The 21,132-nt window shown below is 36.5% G+C and overlaps 1 protein-coding gene across 6 annotated transcripts in view; it reads left to right on the top strand.

Annotated features, from left to right (window-relative positions):
* TMEM65 (transmembrane protein 65) overlaps positions 1-21,132 on the top strand; it is a 121,274-nt gene that overhangs the window by 49,077 nt on the left and 51,065 nt on the right. For 3 of the 6 annotated variants that reach the window (XM_051844810.2, XM_051844811.2, XM_051844813.2), the window contains 5 exons: positions 979-1,046; positions 4,526-4,580; positions 6,243-6,285; positions 11,055-11,160; positions 17,318-19,824. In XM_051844810.2, the coding sequence (XP_051700770.1) occupies positions 979-1,046; positions 4,526-4,580; positions 6,243-6,285; positions 11,055-11,160; positions 17,318-17,428 (383 nt within the window). In that variant the 3' untranslated portion in view covers positions 17,429-19,824. Of the gene's footprint in view, positions 1-978; positions 1,047-4,525; positions 4,581-6,242; positions 6,286-11,054; positions 11,161-16,037; positions 16,115-17,317; positions 19,825-21,132 lie in introns of those variants that run through there. The other 3 variants (XM_051844812.2, XM_070075478.1, XM_070075477.1) reach the window with 2 other exon arrangements.

Raw genomic sequence — 21,132 nt, 5'->3', positions numbered from 1 at the left:
TTCCAGTTTTTAATCTGTTTCACGATCTATCTTCAATTTTCTTAATATGGAATTCTCTTCCTTTCTAGGTTAGTGGTGCTCGATTTAATTAACCAATATTTACTGAGTTTCTACTGTACCCTTGGCATTGTGCAATGTGCTGAAGAAAAATAAAATAAATATATAAAGACTAAAATGCAAATATAAAATATATCAAAAAATATATAGGTGCTAGTTCTTTCTAGTTAAATTTCTGGTATCTCAGGTCACTCAGATTACCAGATGGTTGAGTTAAGTTGTGCCTTTGGTAGGAAAAGGCCAAGTTACAATTTTATTGAATCACATATTATTTATAGTTTGTAATAGCATTTAGGGATACTTGTGAGAAGCAAAAAAGATTGTACATCGATGAGGTATACCCTTTTTAGATATTTCTTTAAAAATTGGTTATTGTAAGGAACCCCTGAAATTTAATTCAAGGCATTTATTATCATTTTTAATAGAGATCAGTTTTATGATATCAATCTTTAGGCATAAAAGTGATAAAGATTGATGTCAGTAGTCATCAGGTAAACTGTAGTACTCATGTTTACTGGTTTGTCCTGCCATTAACTGTATGTATGAGGATACTTCAAAAGTTCATGGAAAATGGAATTAAAAATGAATTATTTTTGGTGCAAAAATATTTTGAAATCCATGCTTAGTTTTTTATAATGTACATTTTCCATAAACTTTTGCAGACTTCTCTGTATGTATATTACTAGTAAGAAAAGCCTAACACAGTTCTTTTTACATATTATGTATTTTTTATTTTCCCAGTATAGTGTCTACCATGTAAACTTAGCAGTAGAAGGATCTCTTAGACATTGGGATCTATTGGACAATGGAATTTAATGATTATCAAATTTATTTAGGAGATTTAAATCATATAATTTGCATTTGTCATTGTAAAGTTATGGAAATTTTAAAATATATTTTTCTGTTTTTAATGTTTTTCAGTATTCATCCACAATGCGATACCTTTCATAGGGTTTGGCTTTTTGGATAATGCAATTATGATTGTTGCAGTAAGTTATTTCTCTCATTGTTTCTGTTTTGAGCTGGTAAAGAAACTAATGTGTTCTACATTTTCCTGATAATTTGCATGTTATAGCTATGAAGTTTTAATTGACATAATGAAAAATGATATTTCTTTACTGTATTTTATATAAGACCATAACTCAACTTTAAGGCTTCATCTATATTAATCATTATGACTTTTTGTTTGTTTGTTTGTTTTTAATCATGACTTTTGATAAAGCATTTAGATAAAGCATTTAGAGTTTACAGTATCCTATTATAGTTTAAACATTTTTATTAAAGAAAAGTGTAAAATTTCCTGATGTTCTTTGTATCATTGGTTGTCAACACATGAATGGGTTATTTGATTAGTTTCTCATAGAATTTTCTCTTGCAGTAATGTTTTAAAAGGGTATCTTCATACACAGTCTAGCCATTACCTAGCCATTTAGCTCGAAAGTGTCTTTAAGTTTCAATTCAGGACATTGAGAACATATCCTGCCGCCGCCGTGGCTCACTAGGCTAATCCTCCGCCTTGCAGCGCCGGAACACCGGGTTCTAGTCCCGGTCGGGGCGCCGGATTCTGTCCCAGTTGCCCCTCTTCCAGGCCAAAGGAAGGCCTTTCTCTGTCTCTCTCTCTCTCACTGTCCACTCTGCCTGTCCAAAAAAAAAAAAAAAAAAAAAGAACATATCCTCTGTCTGTCTTTGTTCCATTGTGGTATTTTTAAAAAGTTCCTCCTTGTTGTGCTCATTTTAATGTAAGAGTGCTCTATAAAAGGGTTGCTTCATTTCAAGGTTGGCTGGTTTACTTTTCTTATGATGACATATCTTTTGTTAATGAATACCAATATTGGACCCATATTCTAAACTCAGATCTGTAATTAAAATGCAAGTCTTCTAAAACTGCAAATGCCTGTCTCCTATGTTATTTTGTCCAAGTAAAATGGGATGATCGTAGTCCATTTAAGAAGGCAGCTACCAACTTGCAGTATACGTAAGGGGTCTTCAGAAAGTTAATGGAAAATGTGTATTAAGAAAAAATTGCTTCTTTATTTATTTATTTTTTGGACAGGCAGTGTTAGTGAGAGAGAGAGAGACAGAGAAAGGTCTTCCTTCCATTGGTTCACCCCCCAAATGGCTGCTATGGCCGGCGCGATCCGAAGCCAGGAGCCAGGTGCTTCCTCCTGGTCTCCCGTGTGGGTGCAGGGCCCAAGCACTTGGGCCATCCTCCACTGCCTTCCCGGGCCACAGCAGAGAGCTGAACTGGAAGAGGGGCAACTGGGACAGAATCGGCGCCCCAACCGGGACTAGAACCCGGTGTGCTGGCACCGCAGGCGGAGGATTAGCCTAGTAAATTGCATGGATTTCAGAATTTTTTGTGTCAAATAAATTTACCATTCAATTAAATTTTCTAGGAACTTTTTGAAGTACTCTTGTAGTTTTAGTATATTTTATGTGGAAGTCATTCTCTTCAGGTATTAACGTTACATGGATCAAAGATCTATTGCCAATATCCTGGGAAGAAAAAAGGGTATCAGTCGGCGTCGCGGCTCACTATGCTAATCCTCCGCCTAGCGGCGCCGGCACACCGGGTTCTAGTCCCGGTCGGGGTGCCGGATTCTGTCCCGGTTGCCCCTCTTCCAGGCCAGCTCTCTGCTGTGGCCAGGGAGTGCAGTGGAGGATGGCCCAAGTACTTGGGCCCTGCACCCCATGGGAGACCAGGAGAAGCACCTGGCTCCTGGCTCCTGCCATCGGATCAGCGCGGTGCGCCGGCCGCAGCGCGCCGGCCGCGGCGGCCATTGGAGGGTGAACCAACGGCAAAGGAAGACCTTTCTCTCTGTCTCTCTCTCTCACTGTCCACTCTGCCTGTCAAAATAAATAAATAAATAAATAAATAAACAAACAAACAAATAAATAAAATAAAAAAAAGAAAAAAGGGTATCAATTATTTATTTTTAGATACCAATTTAGGAGTTCTCAGGTAGGGTTTTTATTTCAACTCACTTGAGAACATCGAAGTAATTCATAACTAGAAACTTTTGAGGTAGAGTTTGTTATCAGCTTCACTGATTCTAATTTTAAAAAGCTACCAGACTATAGTATTATTTGTAGTGTAATAATGCTGAAGTCATTATTTGTAGTATAACTGTACTATAGCTACTATTGTTTAAAAGACTGCTAAAGAAAAGGAATAATAACAGGATTGCTGATTGTGAAGAAAATACATATGAGAGATGGAAGATTTCTTTTTGATATTTTGGAAGTCACATATACGACAATGGCCATAGCTTAGTTTTTAAATAGGAATGAGAAAAAGTAATTTACAGCATGTAGATATTAAAATTTGTTCAAAGAATATTTAAAAATTGTTTACTCAAAAACTACTAGTGTGACCTAGCAGTTAAGCTGCTGGTTGTGACAACGCGTCCCACATTGGAGGGTCTGGGTTGAGTCTCTTCTCCACTCCCAGTTCTAGCTTCCTGCTAATGTACATCCTGGGAGACAGCAGGAGATGTCTGAAGTGATCGGGTCCCTGCCACCCATGTGGGATATTTGGTTTGAGTTCCTGGCTTCTGGCTTAGCCTGGCCTAGCCTTGGCTATTACAGGCATTTGGGAAGTGATCTTGCAGATTTGAGTTCTGTCTCTCTCTCCCTCTCTCTATCTCTCTTTCTCTTTCAAATAAATTTTAAAAAGTAATGAAAAATAAATAATGATTTTTTAAAATCATAAGAAAATGGAAATTGTCAATAATAGCTAAGGCAATCTTTTATTTATTTATTTTTAGCATAGTCCTTTTTTTTATTTTTTTATTTATTTATTTATTTTTTGACAGACAGAGTGGACAGTGAGAGAGAGAAACAGAGAGAAAGCTCTTCCTTTTTGCCGTTGGTTCACCCTCCAATGGCTGCCGCGGCCGGCGTGCTGCACTGATCTGATGGCAGGAGCCAGGTACTTCTCCTGGTCTCCCATGGGGTGCAGGGCCCAAGGACTTGGGCCATCCTCCACTGTACTCCCTGGCCACAGCAGAGAGCTGGCCTGGAAGAGGGGCAACCGTGACAGAATCCGGCGCCCCGACCGGGACTAGAACCTGGTGTTCCGGCGCCGCTAGACGGAGGATTAGCCTAGTGAGCCACAGCACCAGCCAGCTAAGGCAATCTTAAGAAATAAAGTTGAAGGATTAATTAGGACCCATTCTAGATTCTTACTGATGAATTATATTTCTATATGTGTTGCTATTTTTATTTTTATAGAGGCATGATTTTAATGAATGAAAGGTTATTGATGTTAATTCTGTATGAATGTACGTAACTGACATTTATGTGAATTACTGCATTATGTAAGTATATATTTCTGCACATTTTATTTATATAATTTTGCTATACTAACATGTTAACTTAAATATATTTTATCGTTTTGTTAATGCTTCTTTATTTTTTTCTAGTCACTCTAGCTTTAAATTTTACAATTAATTTTCTCATTTTGCAGGGAACTCATATCGAGTTGTCTATTGGAATTATTTTGGGAATTTCAACTATGGCAGGTATTTAACAATAGTAAATGTTACTCCCTTGTCCTTGTGTTTAGAAGACATTTCAGTCGGTAGGTTTAGAAATGGACAGTTTATTTGACTGAATTTACTCATTGGGATGTTTATAAGCTTATTTCTTTAATCCTAATCTGATTCTTAGCTTTGTTTATGTAGTACTTAAAAATGTTTAGATACTTTATATTAGCTAATGGGTGACAAAATTGTGGTATATTGACTTTTTAAAAAAGATTTTATTTTATTTTTGAAAGGCAGAGTTACAGAGAGAAAAGGTATCTTCCATCCTCTGGTTCTTTTTTTTTTTTTTTTTTTTTTTTTTTTAAGATTTTATTTGAGAAGTAGAGTTACAGGCAGTGAGAGGGAGAGACAAAAAGAAAGGTCTTCCATCCACTGGTTCACTCCCTAAATGGCTCCAATGGCCAGAACTGAGCTGATCTGAAGCCAGGAGCCAGAGCTTCTTCCAGGTCTCCCACGTGGTGCAGGGGCCCATGTGCTTGGGCCATCTTCCACTGCTTTTTCCAGGTGCATTAGCAGAGAGCTAGATCGAAATTGGAGCATCTGGCCGGCGCCGCGGCTCACTAGGCTAATCCTCCGCCTTGCGGCGCCGGCACACTGGGTTCTAGTCCCGGTCGGGGCGCCAGATTCTGTCACGGTTGCCCCTCTTCCAGGCCAGCTCTCTGCTGTGGCCAGGGAGTGCAGTGGAGGATGGCCCAAGTCCTTGGGCCCTGCACCCCATGGGAGACCAGGAAAAGCACCTGGCTCCTGCCATCGGATCAGCGCGGTGCGCTGGTTGCAGCGCGCTGGCCATTGGAGGGTGAACCAACGGCAAAAAGGAAGAGCTTTCTCTCTGTCTCTCTCTCTCACTGTCCACTCTGCCTGTCAAAAAAAAAAAAAAAAGAAAAAAGAAATTGGAGCATCTGGAACTTGAACCAGCACCCTTATGGGATGCTGGCACTGCAGGTGTGGCTTTACCAGCTATGGTACAGTGTTGGCCCCACAATGGTATATTGACTTTTAAAGCAAATTTTTCTGATAATTCAGTGTTATTCCCAAATCTTTTTTACCCTTTGTCTCCATTAAATAATTTATTTTTCAGTTGGATGGAAAAAAATCAAATAACAAAATACAAGATTGAAAAGCTATCTCCTTCTCACCCTTAATTAGTACTTTATTTTTCATGATGGTGAAATTTGGAAATAGTTGTGTTTACTGTGCAGAAAGCCTGTGGTCAATGAGTTAAAGAAGGAAGTTTGTCTTCTTGACTTTGTTGAATTTCAGTGCTATATGTATGGCTTTATGGTTTAATTCCAAATAGCCAAATTCCCCTAAACAAATATATGATGATACAGCTAAAAGATACTTTCTTCATATTGAAATAGCGTGTTTTCATATTGAAACTTAAATAAAAACTGGCTGCTATAATAGAAAAACGTATTACCTAATGGAAGAAGAACATTATAATTTCAGAATTGTAGAATTGTTTTCTATTTTGAAATCTTGAGTTTGAGAACTATCCAGTGAGTTACTTTGGATGTTGTTGCAGCTTGAGAAATGTGATTCTTTCAGACTACTGCTCTATTGATTACATAGTGGTGTATTGAAAATGATTTTTCTGACTTCTATGCAATAATCTACTTACCTGTTTTTAAATTTTAGCTGCTGCTTTGGGAAATCTTGTGTCAGATTTAGCTGGACTCGGGTAGGTCCATTCATTTTTTAATTTGTGCATTTATATCTTGTATTACTTTATTTTCTCCATTTTCCTTTGAGAAGTATAAAAAAAAGAGATGCTACTCTGGCCTCAGAATCAGCCCTTAAGGCATTCGGATCCGGCTAAAAAGCCCATGAGAGTATTTCAGGCATGGGAAGCCAAGACAGTATGGCAAAAAATGACCTAAATGAAAGATTTTTAAAGTGAGATCCCAGTGGAAAGAACGGGCCATCAAAGAAGGAGGTACCTTTCTCTGAAGGGAGGAGAGAACTTCCACTTTGACTATGGCCTTGTCTAAATAAGGTTGGAGTTGGTGAACTCAAGAGGCTTTCATAACCTTGGCAGCTCATGACAAGAGCCTTGGGTGATTACTGACGTCATAAATAAGAGTGTCAATTGTTAAATCAACAACAGGAGTCACTGTGCACTTGCTCCCCATGTAGGATCTCTGTCCTTAATGTGTTGTACTATGAGAATTAACAGTAAAACTAGTCTTCAAACAGTACTTTATACTTTGTATGTCTGTGTGGGTGCAAACTGTTGAAATCTTTACTAGTACAGAGTTGATCTTCTGTGTATAAAGATAATTAAAAATGAATCTTAATGAAGAATGGGATGGGAGAGGTAGTAGGAGATGGGATGGTTTGTGAGTGGGAGGGCGGTTATGGGGGGAAGAACCACTATAATCCAAAAGCTGTACTTTCGAAATTTATATTTATTAAGTAACAGTTTTCTATTAAAAAAAAAGAAAAAAAGATATGCTTATTTTTCCTTACAGTCTAGAACTTTTTTTTTTTTTTTTTTTTTTTTTTTTTAAGTTTGAGAGGCAGAGGAACAGAGAGAGAGAGACAGAGGGACAGAGACAGAGCTCCTACCCACCAATTCAGTCCCCAAATGCCTACAATGGCTGGGACTGGGCCAGGCTTAAGCCAAGAGCTGGAAACTCAATCTAAGTCTCCCATATGGGTGGCAGGGATCCAGATTTATAAGTAATATAACCCTTTATAAGGCACTTCTGTACTAGTGCTTGGAGCAAAAGCTTCTGTTAAAAATAAAGTATCGCAGCTGTAGGGCCATGGCAGCAATTTTGTATTTCTGCTATTTGTGATTTAACTATCTTGATATAAACTCTTAAATATTCCATTTCCCAGTTTCCAACTTTAAGGTTAATAATGATAATATTATAGCTAGTGTATAGCTTTTTGTTACATTTAACATAACCAAGTGATCCAATAGATTTTAAAGACATTTGTTTTTAATTTTCATTATTATTTTTTTAACTTTTATTGAATAAATATAAATTTCCAAAGTACAGCTTTTGGATTACAGTGGCTTTTGCCTCCCCCATAACTTCCCTCCTACCTGCAACCCTCCCATTTCCCACTCCCTCTCCCATTTCATTCATATCATATCAAGATTCATTTTCGGCCAGCGCCACCATAGCTCAATAGGCTAATCCTCTGCCTGCGGTGCGGCGCCAGCACCCCGGGTTCTAGTCTCAGTCGGGGTGCGAGATTCTGTCCTGGTTGCTCCTCTTCCAGTCCAGCTCTCTGCTATGGCCAGGGAGTGCAGTGGAGGATGGCCCAAATCCTTGGTCCCTGCACCTGCATGGGAGACCAGAGAAGCACCTGGCTCCTGCCTTCGGATCAGTGCGGTGCACTGGCCACAGCGGCCATCGGGGGGTGAATCAATGGAAAAGGAAGACCTTTCTCTCTGTCTCTCTCTCTCTCACTGTCCACTCTGCCTGTCAAAAAAAAAAAAAGAAAAAGATTCATTTTCAATTATCTTTATATACAGAAGATCAATTTATATATTAAGTAAAGATTTCAACATATATATATTAAGCATATATTAAGTAAAGATTTATTAAGTAAATAATATATTTACTTAATATATTACATACAATATAATCTTTACTTAATATATTAAGTAAACAATATGTTTATTAGTAATAATATATTTACTTAATAAATATTAAGTAAAGATTATATTATAGATATATTAAGTAAAGATTATATATATAGTAAGTGAAGATTAAGTACATATATTAAGTAAAGATTACTTATATATTAAGTAAAGATTTCAACAGTTTCCACCCACACAGAAACACAAAGTGTAAAATACTGTTTGAGTACTAGTTATAGCATTAATTCACATTGTTTTATTTTTTATTTATAAAAATTATAAGGGGATTGAATTTCATATATTTAATATAAACAGTTTTAAGGTCATGATGATAATTTCCACCCAACCCTCCCTGCCTCCCTCCCTCATCCCTACCCTGCCTTCTCCTTCCTTTCTTAATTTCTTTTAATTTTTACAATGACACACTTTCAGTTTACTTTATAATCACATGCTTAACCCTCCACTAAATAAAATATTCAACAAGTAATATGTAGAAAAACCTGCCCCTCAAGAGAATAGAGAAGGTCTATAAACAGTAATCCAATCTCAAAATGTTACTTTGCTCATACACATTACATTTATTAAACAGTCTTTTTTAGAGATGATTTTCTTGGGTGTCTTGATATTTATAAGAACTATTTCTCCCTGCCCTTTTAAAAAAATCTCTTTTGGTTGTCTTTCTTTTTTTTTTTTTTTTTCTCTTTAATATACTTTCTTTTTTTTTTTTATCTTTTATTTAATGAATATAAATTTCCAAAGTACGACTCATGGGTTACAATGGCTTCCCCCCCCATACCGTCCCTCCCACCAACAACCCTCCCCTTTCCCACTCCCTCTCCCCTTCCATTCACATCAAGATTCATTTTCGATTATCTTAATATACAGAAGATCAGCTTAGTATACCTTAAGTAAGGATTTCAACAGTTTGCTCCCACACAGAAACATAAAGTGAAAAATAATAGATGATTTTTTAAATGATGATGAAATCAGATCAGACCTATTGTCATGTTTAATCCCAGTGAGAGTCAAGTTGGGAATTGATAATTTCTTTTTTTTTTTTTTTTTTTTTTTTACAGAAGATCAGTTTAGTGTACATTAAGTAAAGATTTCAATCGTTTGCACCCCCATAGAAACACAAAGTGAAATATACTGTTTGAGTACTCGTTATAGCATTAAGCCTCAGTGTACAGCACATTAAGGACAGAGATCCTACATGAGGAGTAAGTGCACAGTGACTCCTGTTGTTGACTTTACAAATTGACACTCCTGTTTATGGCATCAGTAATCTCCCTATGCACCAGTCATGAGTTTCCAAGGCTATGGAAGCCCCTTGAGTTCTCCGACTCTTATCTTGTTTAGACACGGTCATAGTCAAAGTGGAGGTTCTCTCCTCCCTTCAGAGAAAGGCACCTCCCTATACACAAAAATCCACTCAACGTGGATTAAAGACCTAAATCTACGTCCTGACACCATTAAGTTATTAGAGAACATTGGAGAAACCCTTCAAGATATTGGCACAGGCAAAGAATTTCTGGAAAAGACCCGGGAGGCACAGACAGTCAAAGCCAAAATCAACTATTGGGATTGCATCAAATTGAGAAGTTTCTGTACTGCAAAAGAAACAGTCAGGAGAGTGACGAGACAACCGACAGAATGGGAAAAAATATTTGCAAACTATGCAACAGATAAAGGGTTAATAACCAGAATCTACAAAGAGATCAAGAAACTCCACAAAAACAAAACCAACAACCCACTTAAGAGATGGGCCAAGGACTTCAATAGACATTTTTCAAAAGAGGAAATCCAAATGGCCAACAGGCACATGAAAAAATGTTCAAGGTCACTAGCAATCAGGGAAATGCAAATCAAAAGCACAATGAGGTTTCACCTCACCCCGGTTAGAATGGCTCACATACAGAAATCTACCAACAACAGATGCTGGCGAGGATGTGGGGAAAAAGGGACACTAACCCACTGTTGGTGGGAATGCAAACTGGTCAAGCCACTATGGAAATCAGTCTGGAGATTCCTCAGAAACCTGAATATAACCCTACCGTTCGACCCAGCCATCCCACTCCTTGGAATTTACCCAAAGGAGTTTAAATTGATAAACAAAAAAGCGGTCTGCACCCTAATGTTTATTGCAGCACAATTCACAATAGCCAAGACCTGGAACCAATCTAAATGCCCATCAATGGTAGACTGGATCTTTTGGTTGTCTTTCAATAACAAATAACATATTTTGTGGATTCTTAGATACATATTTATAAAAATTTTGATATCTGACATATCTGTCTTATGATTGATATAAATAGTTTAACTGGTAAATGTTTTTCTACCTTATAGCTCATAGAATGAGATTGCATCCAATAGGTGATGGCAGCTTAGCATTGATGAAGTCCTTAAGATTGCTGTGAAAATTTGAGACTGTTTCTTAGTAGAGCAAGCAGATGAATTTTGAAAACCTTTGCTTTCAAAGAACTGTTACTAATTTATATCATACGCTAGAGTGCTTTGCTTTGAATTTGGAATAAGTGTGGTAGTCATAATTATTTATGAAAAAATTTCACATACCTTATTGATACTTTAATGATAGAGAATAATTGTCTATGTCAATTTCTGTGTATATTAAATATATTAATATGAAAGTACTTTTAAACTGGATATTTTATGCACAATAAAACAGTTATAAAAATGTTTATACCACTTCTAGAGGATGAAGCACAGATATAAAAGTATCACTTTTGTTTTTGTGGTAATTGTTTTTTACTACCTGTTTTTTTACTAACATTTGCACATTTCTTTTCCATCTATGTTCTGTTCTCTCTCTCGCTCTCTTTTTTTTTTTAAAGACTTGCAGGCTATGTTGAAGCTTTGGCTTCTAGGTTAGGCCTGTCAATTCCTGATCTCACACCAAAGCAAGTTGACATGTGGCAAACACGTGTTAGTACACATTTGGTAAGTAACTTCTATGGTTTATGATGATAACTTTGGTTACTCAGAGCAAGATACTGTGTAGTTAGACCTTTGAGAATTTGAGATGAAATTTGATTTTAGTGGATTTGTTTTGAAAGATAATTTATTTGAAAGAGTTACAGAAGAGAGAGAGAGAAAAAAAAGAAAAACCATCCTCTGGTCTTCCACGTAGGTGGCAGGGACCCAAGCACTTGGACGATCTTCTGCTTTCTCGGGCACATTAGCAGGGAGCTGGATCAGAAGTGGATCAGCTGGGTCTTGAACAGTTGGGTGCTCATGGGATGCCAGCGTCACAGGCTATGGCTTAATTAAGTGTGCTACAACGCCAGCTCCTTGAGTGGAGTTTTAACAAAAATTGTCTGGGTCTTAGCAGTTTCAGAAAAACTATTGTATTTATTGATTGCTTATTTTTTCTAAGTATTTTTTGTAGGTATACTTGTCTTTTAAATACTCAAGTTACATGTATAATTCAATTAATATTAAGCAGTATTTGTTACGTGCTAGAGAAATGTACAGAATAATAGAACTCTAGAGAAAAACTAAGAGCTCATGGTATTATGGAAGCCTGCAAGGAAAGTTTTAAGGGGTAGTGAGTGGCCGGTGCCATGGCTCAATAGGCTAATCCTCCACCTGCGGCGCTGGCACACCAGGTTCTAGTCCCGGTCGGGGCGCCAGATTCTGTCCCGGTTGCCCCTCTTCCAGGCCAGCTCTCTGCTATGGCCCAGGAGTGCAGTGGAAGATGGCTCAAGTTCTTGGGCCCTGCACCCGCATGGGAGACCAGGAGAAGCACCTGGCTCCTGCCTTCAGATCAGGGCGATGCACCGGCTGCAGTGCGGCGGCCATTGGAGGATGAACCAACGGCAAAAGGAAGACCTTTCTCTCTGTCTCTTTCTCTCTCTCACTGTCCATTCTGCCTGTCAAAAAAAATAGGGGGGGGGGGGGGCAGTGAGTGCTAATCATTTTCTCTTCCCATAAAGAAATCAAGTCTGGTGTCTGAGAAGTTTTTTTTTTTTGCAGTTTTTAAATTTTACTGTTAATTAGTTTTTAAGAGATTCAATGTGATTTGTAGATACAATTCTTTTTTTTTTTTTTTGAAGATTTATTTATTTATTTGAAAGTCAGAGTTACACACAGAGAGAAAGTGAGGCAGAGAGAGAGAGAGAGGTCTTCCATCCCCTGGTTCACTCTCCAATTGGCCGCAATGGCTAGAGCTAAGCTGATCCGAAGCCAGGAGCCAGGAGCTTCTTCCAGTCTCCCATGCCGGTGCAGGGGCCCAAGCACTTGGGCCATCTTCTACTGCTTTCCCAGGCCGTAGCAGAGAGCTGGATCAGAAGTGGAGCAGCCAGGATACAAACCGGCGCCCTTATGGGATGCCGGCACTGCAGGTGGTAGCTTTACCTTTAGGCTACAGTGCTAGCCCCTGTAGATACAGTTCTAAGAACATAATGAAAAGATTTGTTTTTGTTTTTGTTTTTGTTTTTCAATTTGGTATCTACAATCATTTCTCTCTATTCATGGATTACAACAACCGTGGATTGCTAATATTTTTAAAATAATTGCATCTGTACTGACAGATACAAAAATTTCCCCCCGTCCTCATTCCCTAAACAATACAGTATAACAAATATTTACATAGCATTTGCATTATTTTGTATTATAAGTTAGCTAGAGGGCCAGTGCCGAGGTTCAATAGGCTAATCCTTCACCTGCGGCGCCAGCACTTTGGGTTCTAGTCCTGGTCGGGACGCCGGATTCTTGGATTCTGTCCCGGTTGCTACTCTTCCAGTCCAGCTCTCTGCTGTGGCCTGGAAGTGCACTGGAGGATGGCCCAAGTCCTTGGGCCCTGCACCCCATGGGAGACCAGGAGAAGCACCTGGCTCCTGCCATCGGATCAGCGTGGTGCGCTGGCCACAGCGCGCTGGCCACGGCGGCCATTGTGGGGGTGAACCAACGGAAAAGGAAGACCTTTCTCTCTGTCTCTCTCTCTCACTGTCCACTCTGCCAATCAAAAAAAAAAAAAAAAATGTTAGCTAGAGGGACTGACTTTGTGATATAACAGGTAATGCCATCGCCTGCAATGCCAGCATCCCGTATGGGCACCGGTTTGTATCCTGGCTGTTCTACTTCTGATCCAGCTCTCTGCTAATGGCCTGGTACAGCAGTGGAGGATGGCCAAAGTGTTTGATTCCCTGCTGCCCACATGGAAGACTCTGAAGCTCCTGGCTTCGGCCTATCCCAGCACTCACTGTTAAGACCATCTGTGGATGAGATGAAAGATTCTTTCTCTCTGTCTCTACCTCTCTTTCTGTAACTCTTTCAAAATAAATGAAATAGATATTTAAAAAAATAAATTAGCTAGGGATTATTAAAATGAACAAGAGGCTATGTGCTGGTTATATGTACATGCTACAATATTTTGCAGAAGAGATTTTAATATCTTCACATTTTGGTATCTGTGGGGGTGGAGGATGGGTTCTGGAAGCAGTCTCTTGTAGATAAGAAGCAGTGATTGTATTTGCTCAATGGTGATAATTTCTGAGCGATTTCTTTGTTTCTTTGGTCTGATGGGATACGGAAAAACAAATGGCAGTGGATCAATGGGAGGTAAAGAAGAAATGTAAAATATAAAATTAATGTATTTAAGTTAAATTGAATTTGTTGTATACTACAGATATTAAAGCTAATTTGTTTATTGGGAGTAAGAATTTATATGTGAAAAATATTAACATATAAACTGTATGATATTCATAGCTAGAATGAAATTATCATTCATTACTTTAAATGTCTACTGCAAAATTTAAACTAAGAACAGGTATTCCTAAATAGAACATTTTGGACGTCATACTATAATACTTTATATTTTGTTTTAATCATTCATAGTAAACATTATTAAAGTTCATTGTTTTAGGCATTATTTTTCAGTTCTGAGTTTCTTTTGTTGCTTTTGGGTTGCTAGTGGTAACAGTTAATGTTTATTTTTATTAAATGAGAACATTTGGATTATTACTTTTTCATATCTTTAATTCACAGTAATTATCCTTTAAATATGAGTGTTAAAGGATCACTACTGAACTAGGAAATGTTTAGTTTTCAATTGAAATGTAGGAGATTATAGAAGCAAAATGAGGGCCTGTTTGCTTACAGTTTTTACTTTATAAAGTGTAAAAGGCTTTTAAGAAAATAAAATGTTAGAAATGGGCATTGGGCCTTGTGGTTTCAGACACTTGCGTCTGATTTTGGAGTACCCGGGTTTGATTCCCAGCTCCAGTTCCTGACTGCAGTTTCCCACCAGTGCAGACTCTGAGAGGCAGTGGTGTTGGTTCAAGTGATCGGGTTCCTGCCATCAGCATGGGAGAACTGGATTGTACTCCTAGCTCCTGGCTTTGGCTTTGATTCCAGACATTATGGGCATTTGTGGAGTAAACCAGCAGATGGAGACAGGCATTTCTCTCACTCTTTCTCTCATTCACTCTCTCTCTGCCTGCCTCCCTCCCTCTCAAATAAATAAATAAGAAATAGACTATTCTTTTGGACCCTTCCTTTTATTTTATGTGTCCCTATCGTGCAATTGAAGTGAGACCAGGTAGCAGATGTCAGTCAGAGTCATGGGTGAATACGGATATTCTAACATTCTAGCAGTTTGGCTGAAAATTTTAGTGTTGAAGTTGGGTTCAAGAGAGTTTATTTTCCTTGGATCTCTCCTTATAGAATTGGTAATTTTATTTTCTTTATATATTAATAATAGGCTCATTTCCCTTCGTGTATGGCGAAAACACCTCGGTTACTCCACTAGTATTTATAGTGTATGTGTGTTTGTGTTCTTTGAGAAAGCCCCCTGCAGTAAAGCAAAGCAGTGACTGCTGCTTAGTTGTTGACGCTCCCTGTTTTAGGCTAGGATCAAATCTTTTACTGTGAATGACATAGTGTTTTGATTACATTCAAACTGAGGCTTTTAAAGTTGTGATCAGCTGTCTATTCCTGACATAGACCAACTCTGAAATTTACTCAGAATATATACAAATGCACATTCAGGTTCTAATGGGCATAGGTTGTATTTAAAAAACCTCATTAGCAATTTGGTTATTTGAAATCTGGAAAATATTTTCTTATAGGATGATATTATAGATGGACTCAAGTTCTCAGATTTGCCCCAATGTAAGACCAAGAATATCATAAGACCTAATAATAATATATAAATCACTTTTTTTAACAATAGAAAAATAATCTCAGGTCCTAGATCAGGGAGAATGAAAAGGATATAATTTCTTTCCTCCCTCCCTGCCCTACTGATCTTTTATCTCCTTGAGATAATTTTATCAGTGAGGGGGAGGAATGTCTTGGTTGCTATGGATAATGGTAACCAGCATTTTCATAGAATGGATGGAAGTGGAAGTGGAACCTATTGGCAATGGTCATTTCGTGTATGTGGGGAAGTTAGAAGTCTAAAACGCAATATAGGCTTTCTAGGAATGAATCATTGAATACAAATATTGAGGTCAAAATCAGAATCTAGGATTAACTCTACCAACACCTAGAATGAAGAAAATGTCTGCTAGTTATAATTCTGGAGGAGTGATGCTTTTAAAATTTTCATGTAATGAAAATGACAGATTTAGCTATTAAATTAAAGCATGGGCATACTACTATAAACACCAATATTGATGACATAAACTCCCCAGAATAACAGTTGAAAAAATTTTAAAAAGTTATTTCCAAAATATTAATGTCTAATATTGAAATTTACTGGGAAAAAAAGTATAGGATCTGATAGCTAGGTGGGCAGTTTATAGGAGAAGATATTTTATTCATGATCTGTAATATGTAATAATTAATTTTGTCTTTGTTTACCTAACCGGAAGGTCTTAGAGAAGAGAAACAGACAGCATCTGATTAGTTCCTATCTGCCTAGTATACCCAGCACAGAGCTCAGCACATAGTAGGTATTCAAAATGTATATATGATAACATGAAACTTAATTGAAAACTGTCTAAACGTGATACTCATCGAGGTAATACAAATCTTAAAAATCGTTTACAAAAATAAAAAAAGAACATTTTCATAATGTTAAGTGAGGTTTCAGAAAATGTAGTGTGTAAATACACATATTGAAATTGGTTTGTATGTATCTGTAGTGTTGTCAATGTGGACAGCATGGACTGTCTTAGAAAGATGCAAAAATACTAATATTACTTGATTTTTTAAATCATTGGTGAAGAGCTGCACACAGAAATGCTTATTGTTATTTACTTAAAATGCTAGAAAAGTAGCAGTGCCTTTTTATGATAAGGAGAACATTAAGTAGAATATGGACCTATAGACTGAGTAGAATATAGAAGTCAGATTAAGTTTATGCAACAGTTTGGAAGTTTATTAGAAAGTGTGACTATAGGGGGTGGAGTGAGGCAGAAAAAAATTATGCTTACATAATGTTTATATCTACATATAGATACACCTAGAAATAAATATTGATAAGTAATACATTCAAGGGCTAGCTAACCTAAATATATTGAGAACAGATACTGAGATTTTTGTTCCCCTGTCTTTCTTCCTTCCTTCTGACATTAATAAAAATATACAGGTTTTTTTTTTAATGTTTTCCTGGGGTAGGCATTTTCCCTAGTGGTTAAGGCACTGGGTTGGGATTACCTGCATCTCATATCAGAGTGTCTGGGTTTGATTCCCACTTGCACTCCCAATTCTAGCTGCTGGCTAATGCAGACCCTGGGAGGCAGCAGTTGATGGCTCAAGTGAAAGGACCCCTGTCACCCACTTGAAAGACATGGACTGAATTTCTGACTCCTGGTTTGGGGTGGCCTGACCCAACCCAGGCTGTGTTGGGCTTTTAGGGGTAAGCTAGTGCATAGGAGCTTTCTGTCTCTCAAATAAATAAAAATTTAAGAAGAAAAGTGTTTTTCTGTCTGAAAGTTTCTTCGATTCTTTTTTGACAATTAAAAATTGTGCTGGTTGCTTTGAATTTTAAATATTCTAAGATATTTTTATAGTATTTTTTATATTTGTTACTGTAATGAAACGAAGTTGTAGTTGAATGTTATAACCATTGCCTATTATTATACTTAGGCAAGGATACCTCTTTCAGGGATATAGTAACTTTTGAAAATGTTCTCTTTTGTTTCCTTAGGGCAAAGCTGTTGGGGTGACTATTGGCTGCATTCTAGGAATGTTTCCTTTGATTTTCTTTGGAGGAGGTGAAGAAGATGAAAAACTGGAAAAGAAAAATGAATCCTCTTAGAATACCTATAGGAAGATGTAAACTAATGTACCTCAGTTATTAAATATACTGTCACAACATTTAGGAGTTCAGACAGTAACAGTGTATAGATACGGGATCAAATAATTCAGCATGTGTTATGGAACACTAACTTATTGTGGCTTGGTCTTCTTAGGACATCTTTTTAAAAAAAAACTGTTTAGTAGCATTTGTGTAAATTGTTGAAATGCCTTTTCATCAGCAGCAGTCAACATCTTATCTTTTCTTCTTTCTTTATCTATCACAATATTATTTAAGTATTGGTCATTGATGTACTATATTGACTTGGGGTTTGCCTATCTGTTACTTAACATGCCTACTTGCATGGAAGCTTTTGTTGATGTTGTTGTTCCCTAATAGTTACAATTCAAATTTAGGATTTTTCCAGATTACTTGAGATGTTTAATATCAGTTAAAGATTTTTTTACTCTCTTTTTGGCACCATCAATTTTGTACTGTTTCACAGTAAACATTTGCAATCATAAAATTCAGTCATTTTCTTAACTCTCACATCTTTTCAAAATGGATGCAGATTTTATGTATGTATAACTCAGTTTTCTGACTGTACTGTCTGAAGGGCCCGGGGTTAATCAGAAAGAACAAATATGTGTAGTTTCTGTACTACATGAAACCATATGTTTTAACGAGGATACTTATTTTTGGTTGATTTTCTTACTTTAATCTCCCAGTTTTGAATAATTTCATGGTGGGTTCTGATTTCCTGAAGGGAAGACAATGACTATTTTATAGTCTTTTAAATGGAGGTTATGGAATTAGGGTGAACTAAGGAATTTGACGTGATGCTTGGAAATTAGGAAGCTAAAGTATTTATTTTTAGAGAAGTGTAAAATGGAAACTGTCAAGAAGGCTTATGGTCTAAGTGCTGAAGTTGAAGTGATGTTTGAAAGACGAATGAGATATAAATCATTGTTTGAGAAGGATTTTTTTCCCTCACAATATGTTATCTTCTCATCTGAATGGAATGAGCCCAAACACTTCATGTTCATAATCCTAATCTTGTATTTTGTTCAGTGTACGTTTTTCTGGATAATTTCTTTTGAAGTGAAAACTAAATATTTTGTATTCTTTGTTTTTGCAATATAGTCTAGTCAAAGTTATATTAGGAAGAAATTCTTTCCTTCAGTTGTTTTCCTTTTTTTTTTTTTTTTTTTTTTTTTGGTGTTTAAAGCATAGTCTTGGTTAAAGCTACTTGTTTCTAGTCTTGTATATCTGACTTAAATATAACCATGTAGACTCATAAATTCTAATTTTCTGAAGCTTTATGATTTTTTATTATGTGGTCTGTTAAATATGCTAAAAATTACTCTTACTTGTAACAGAATAATTAGACGCATCATGGAGGAGAGAAATTGAGATTAATATTTACTATTTGGCTAGAAAATACATCATATAGTGTATAAATAAATATATAACATTCTTACGCACAGATAGTATGACATTTCTCATCAGATTAAATCAAAATTGTAAAACTTGACATGTTAAACAGAATAGTAGTTTGTTTCTTCCAATTGTATCATATACAGATACCAAAAAGAATTTTTTTAAGTTTCAGATTAATAGGAATAGAGTGCTTATTTCAAATTTTTTTTTTGGTAAATATATAAATGCTTCTGTTCCTAATTTATATATTGATTGGCAATCCTTTCTGGTTTTTTTAGAAGTATTTTATTATGGTGCTTTTCTTTTTTTTAATTAAATCTCATATTCCAGGAACTTTGCTTGTAAAGTTTAGAAAGGACTTTTGATTAATAATATTTTTTTTTGCTCCTGAAAGTAATCTAGTCCTATTATTAGCAGAATTATCATTATTATTAACAGAATCTATCAGTTTAGGTGACTATCGACAGAATTATTTAAGTTGTCAAAACATGAATATATAACCTTTACATTGAAAGATAATTTATAGGTATAATAAAAGTTTGAATCAGTCAGGTAATAAATTTTCAAAAAAAATGGAACCTTTCTGTTCTTTGTATACATTTTTTTTTCCAAAAAAAATTATTTGTTCCGGTATGGTGCTTTGCACAAAGTGATTTCTGAAAAAAAGTGACTCCCTTTCAGATAATGATTTCATATGATCATTGTTTCATGTTATTTGCCACACAGAACCTTATTTGAGGTTGAAACTGGAATCTGTGTTTCTCATATTAATTTCTCTTTTAGGAGCACTAGAAATGTGAAATGCAACATGAGCTACTTTAGTGCTGTTTGTTTGAAATTTGTGTTCTGTGTATTATGATTTATTGACTTCTTGATGCATGTGAATTGAGTGCATTTTGTTGCCACTGTATGTTAAATGGTGACCAATGTTTTTACAAAGGAATTGAACAAAAAGAAATCTTTTAAGAAGTTTGAAATGTGGTTTTGACTTTGAAATTTTATTTTCTTACTGAGGACCTTGGTTACTCTTACTAAAGGAAATAGGATTGATAATTGCGGATTTGTTACAAGGTAGTAGCAAAGTCACTGAGAGTGTAAATGGAACTCTGCTCTCTCTCTGAAATCCACACATGATACAGAACATGACAGAGTGTTTAAGAAGAATGTTCCCACATAAAGATCTCACATAAAGAGATAGGCATAAATCACCGTAATGGTGCTTACAGCAGAGATATCCAAGCTATTTATATAATAATGCCTCATTTACTTTTTTTTCTATAGAAGATAAATTTGGAAGGTAATGGAAGTTTATCTTTTATACCAAAAGTCTGCATAAAGTAAATCTTCCTACTTTTAGAATTATATATTTTCTTACCACCTTAGTATATTAAATGCAGTATAACTTTTTTCTTAGTGGCTAAGTATCTTTTTGTGGACTTTATTATTGTGCTGTACACAGTACCTTGAGAATCTAGTTTTTATAGTTTTTTATTTTCCTCCCCTTTTTTGCTGTTCTCATTTTGGTAACTGTTTTATCTCTTTAATATGATTATTTCTCAATTATATTGACTTAAGAACTAGATAGCTTATCTTACCATAAACTTTTATGTAACTATTAGAAAACAGGCTATTGAGGCTGAGTGAGTTGATGATGGTCATGATGAGAGTAAGAATAGTAATATTAGCATGAGCTCCCTTTTATTAAATACGTACTTAATGCTATACACTGTAGTATTTTACACACATTATCAAATGTAATCACCTTAATAGCAGCAGTAAGTTGGTGCTGTTATCATCCCTATTTTGTACCAGGTAAATTGAGGCATGGAGAGGTGAGTTTGTCCACAATGTCACTACCAAGTAGACTGGCTCTGGCATGTCTGTGTAAAGAACACATGTCTGTGTTCTTAAATCATGCAGTGGGGACACCAGTTATATGGACTTTGTCACTTTTTTCCCTGTTTAGGTTCCTTTTTACCTCCACATTTGTAGAGTAATTTTCTCATCTCTAACCTAAGGAAATTGTTCTTGTAATTCAAGATCCATGTAACAAGTTTGTGTGTGTGTGTGTGTGTGTGTTGATTTATGCTTCTTATTTGAAAGGCAGAGTGGCAAAGAGAGAGGAAGAAACAGAGAGAGAGATCTTCCATCCACTGGTTCACTCCCCAAATGGTTGGATGGAGTTCCAAGCCAAAGCCAGGAGCCTGGAACTCCATCTTGGTCTCGCACGTGATTGGCAGGGTGGGACCCAGCCACATGGGCCATCTTCCATGGCTTTCCCATGT

This window comes from Oryctolagus cuniculus, chromosome 6, assembly GCF_964237555.1.
Source record: "Oryctolagus cuniculus chromosome 6, mOryCun1.1, whole genome shotgun sequence".
Taxonomy (NCBI): Eukaryota; Metazoa; Chordata; class Mammalia; order Lagomorpha; family Leporidae; genus Oryctolagus; species Oryctolagus cuniculus.
The sequence above is the reverse complement of the archived record's forward strand: the minus strand, read 5'-3'. Positions and strand labels throughout refer to the sequence as shown.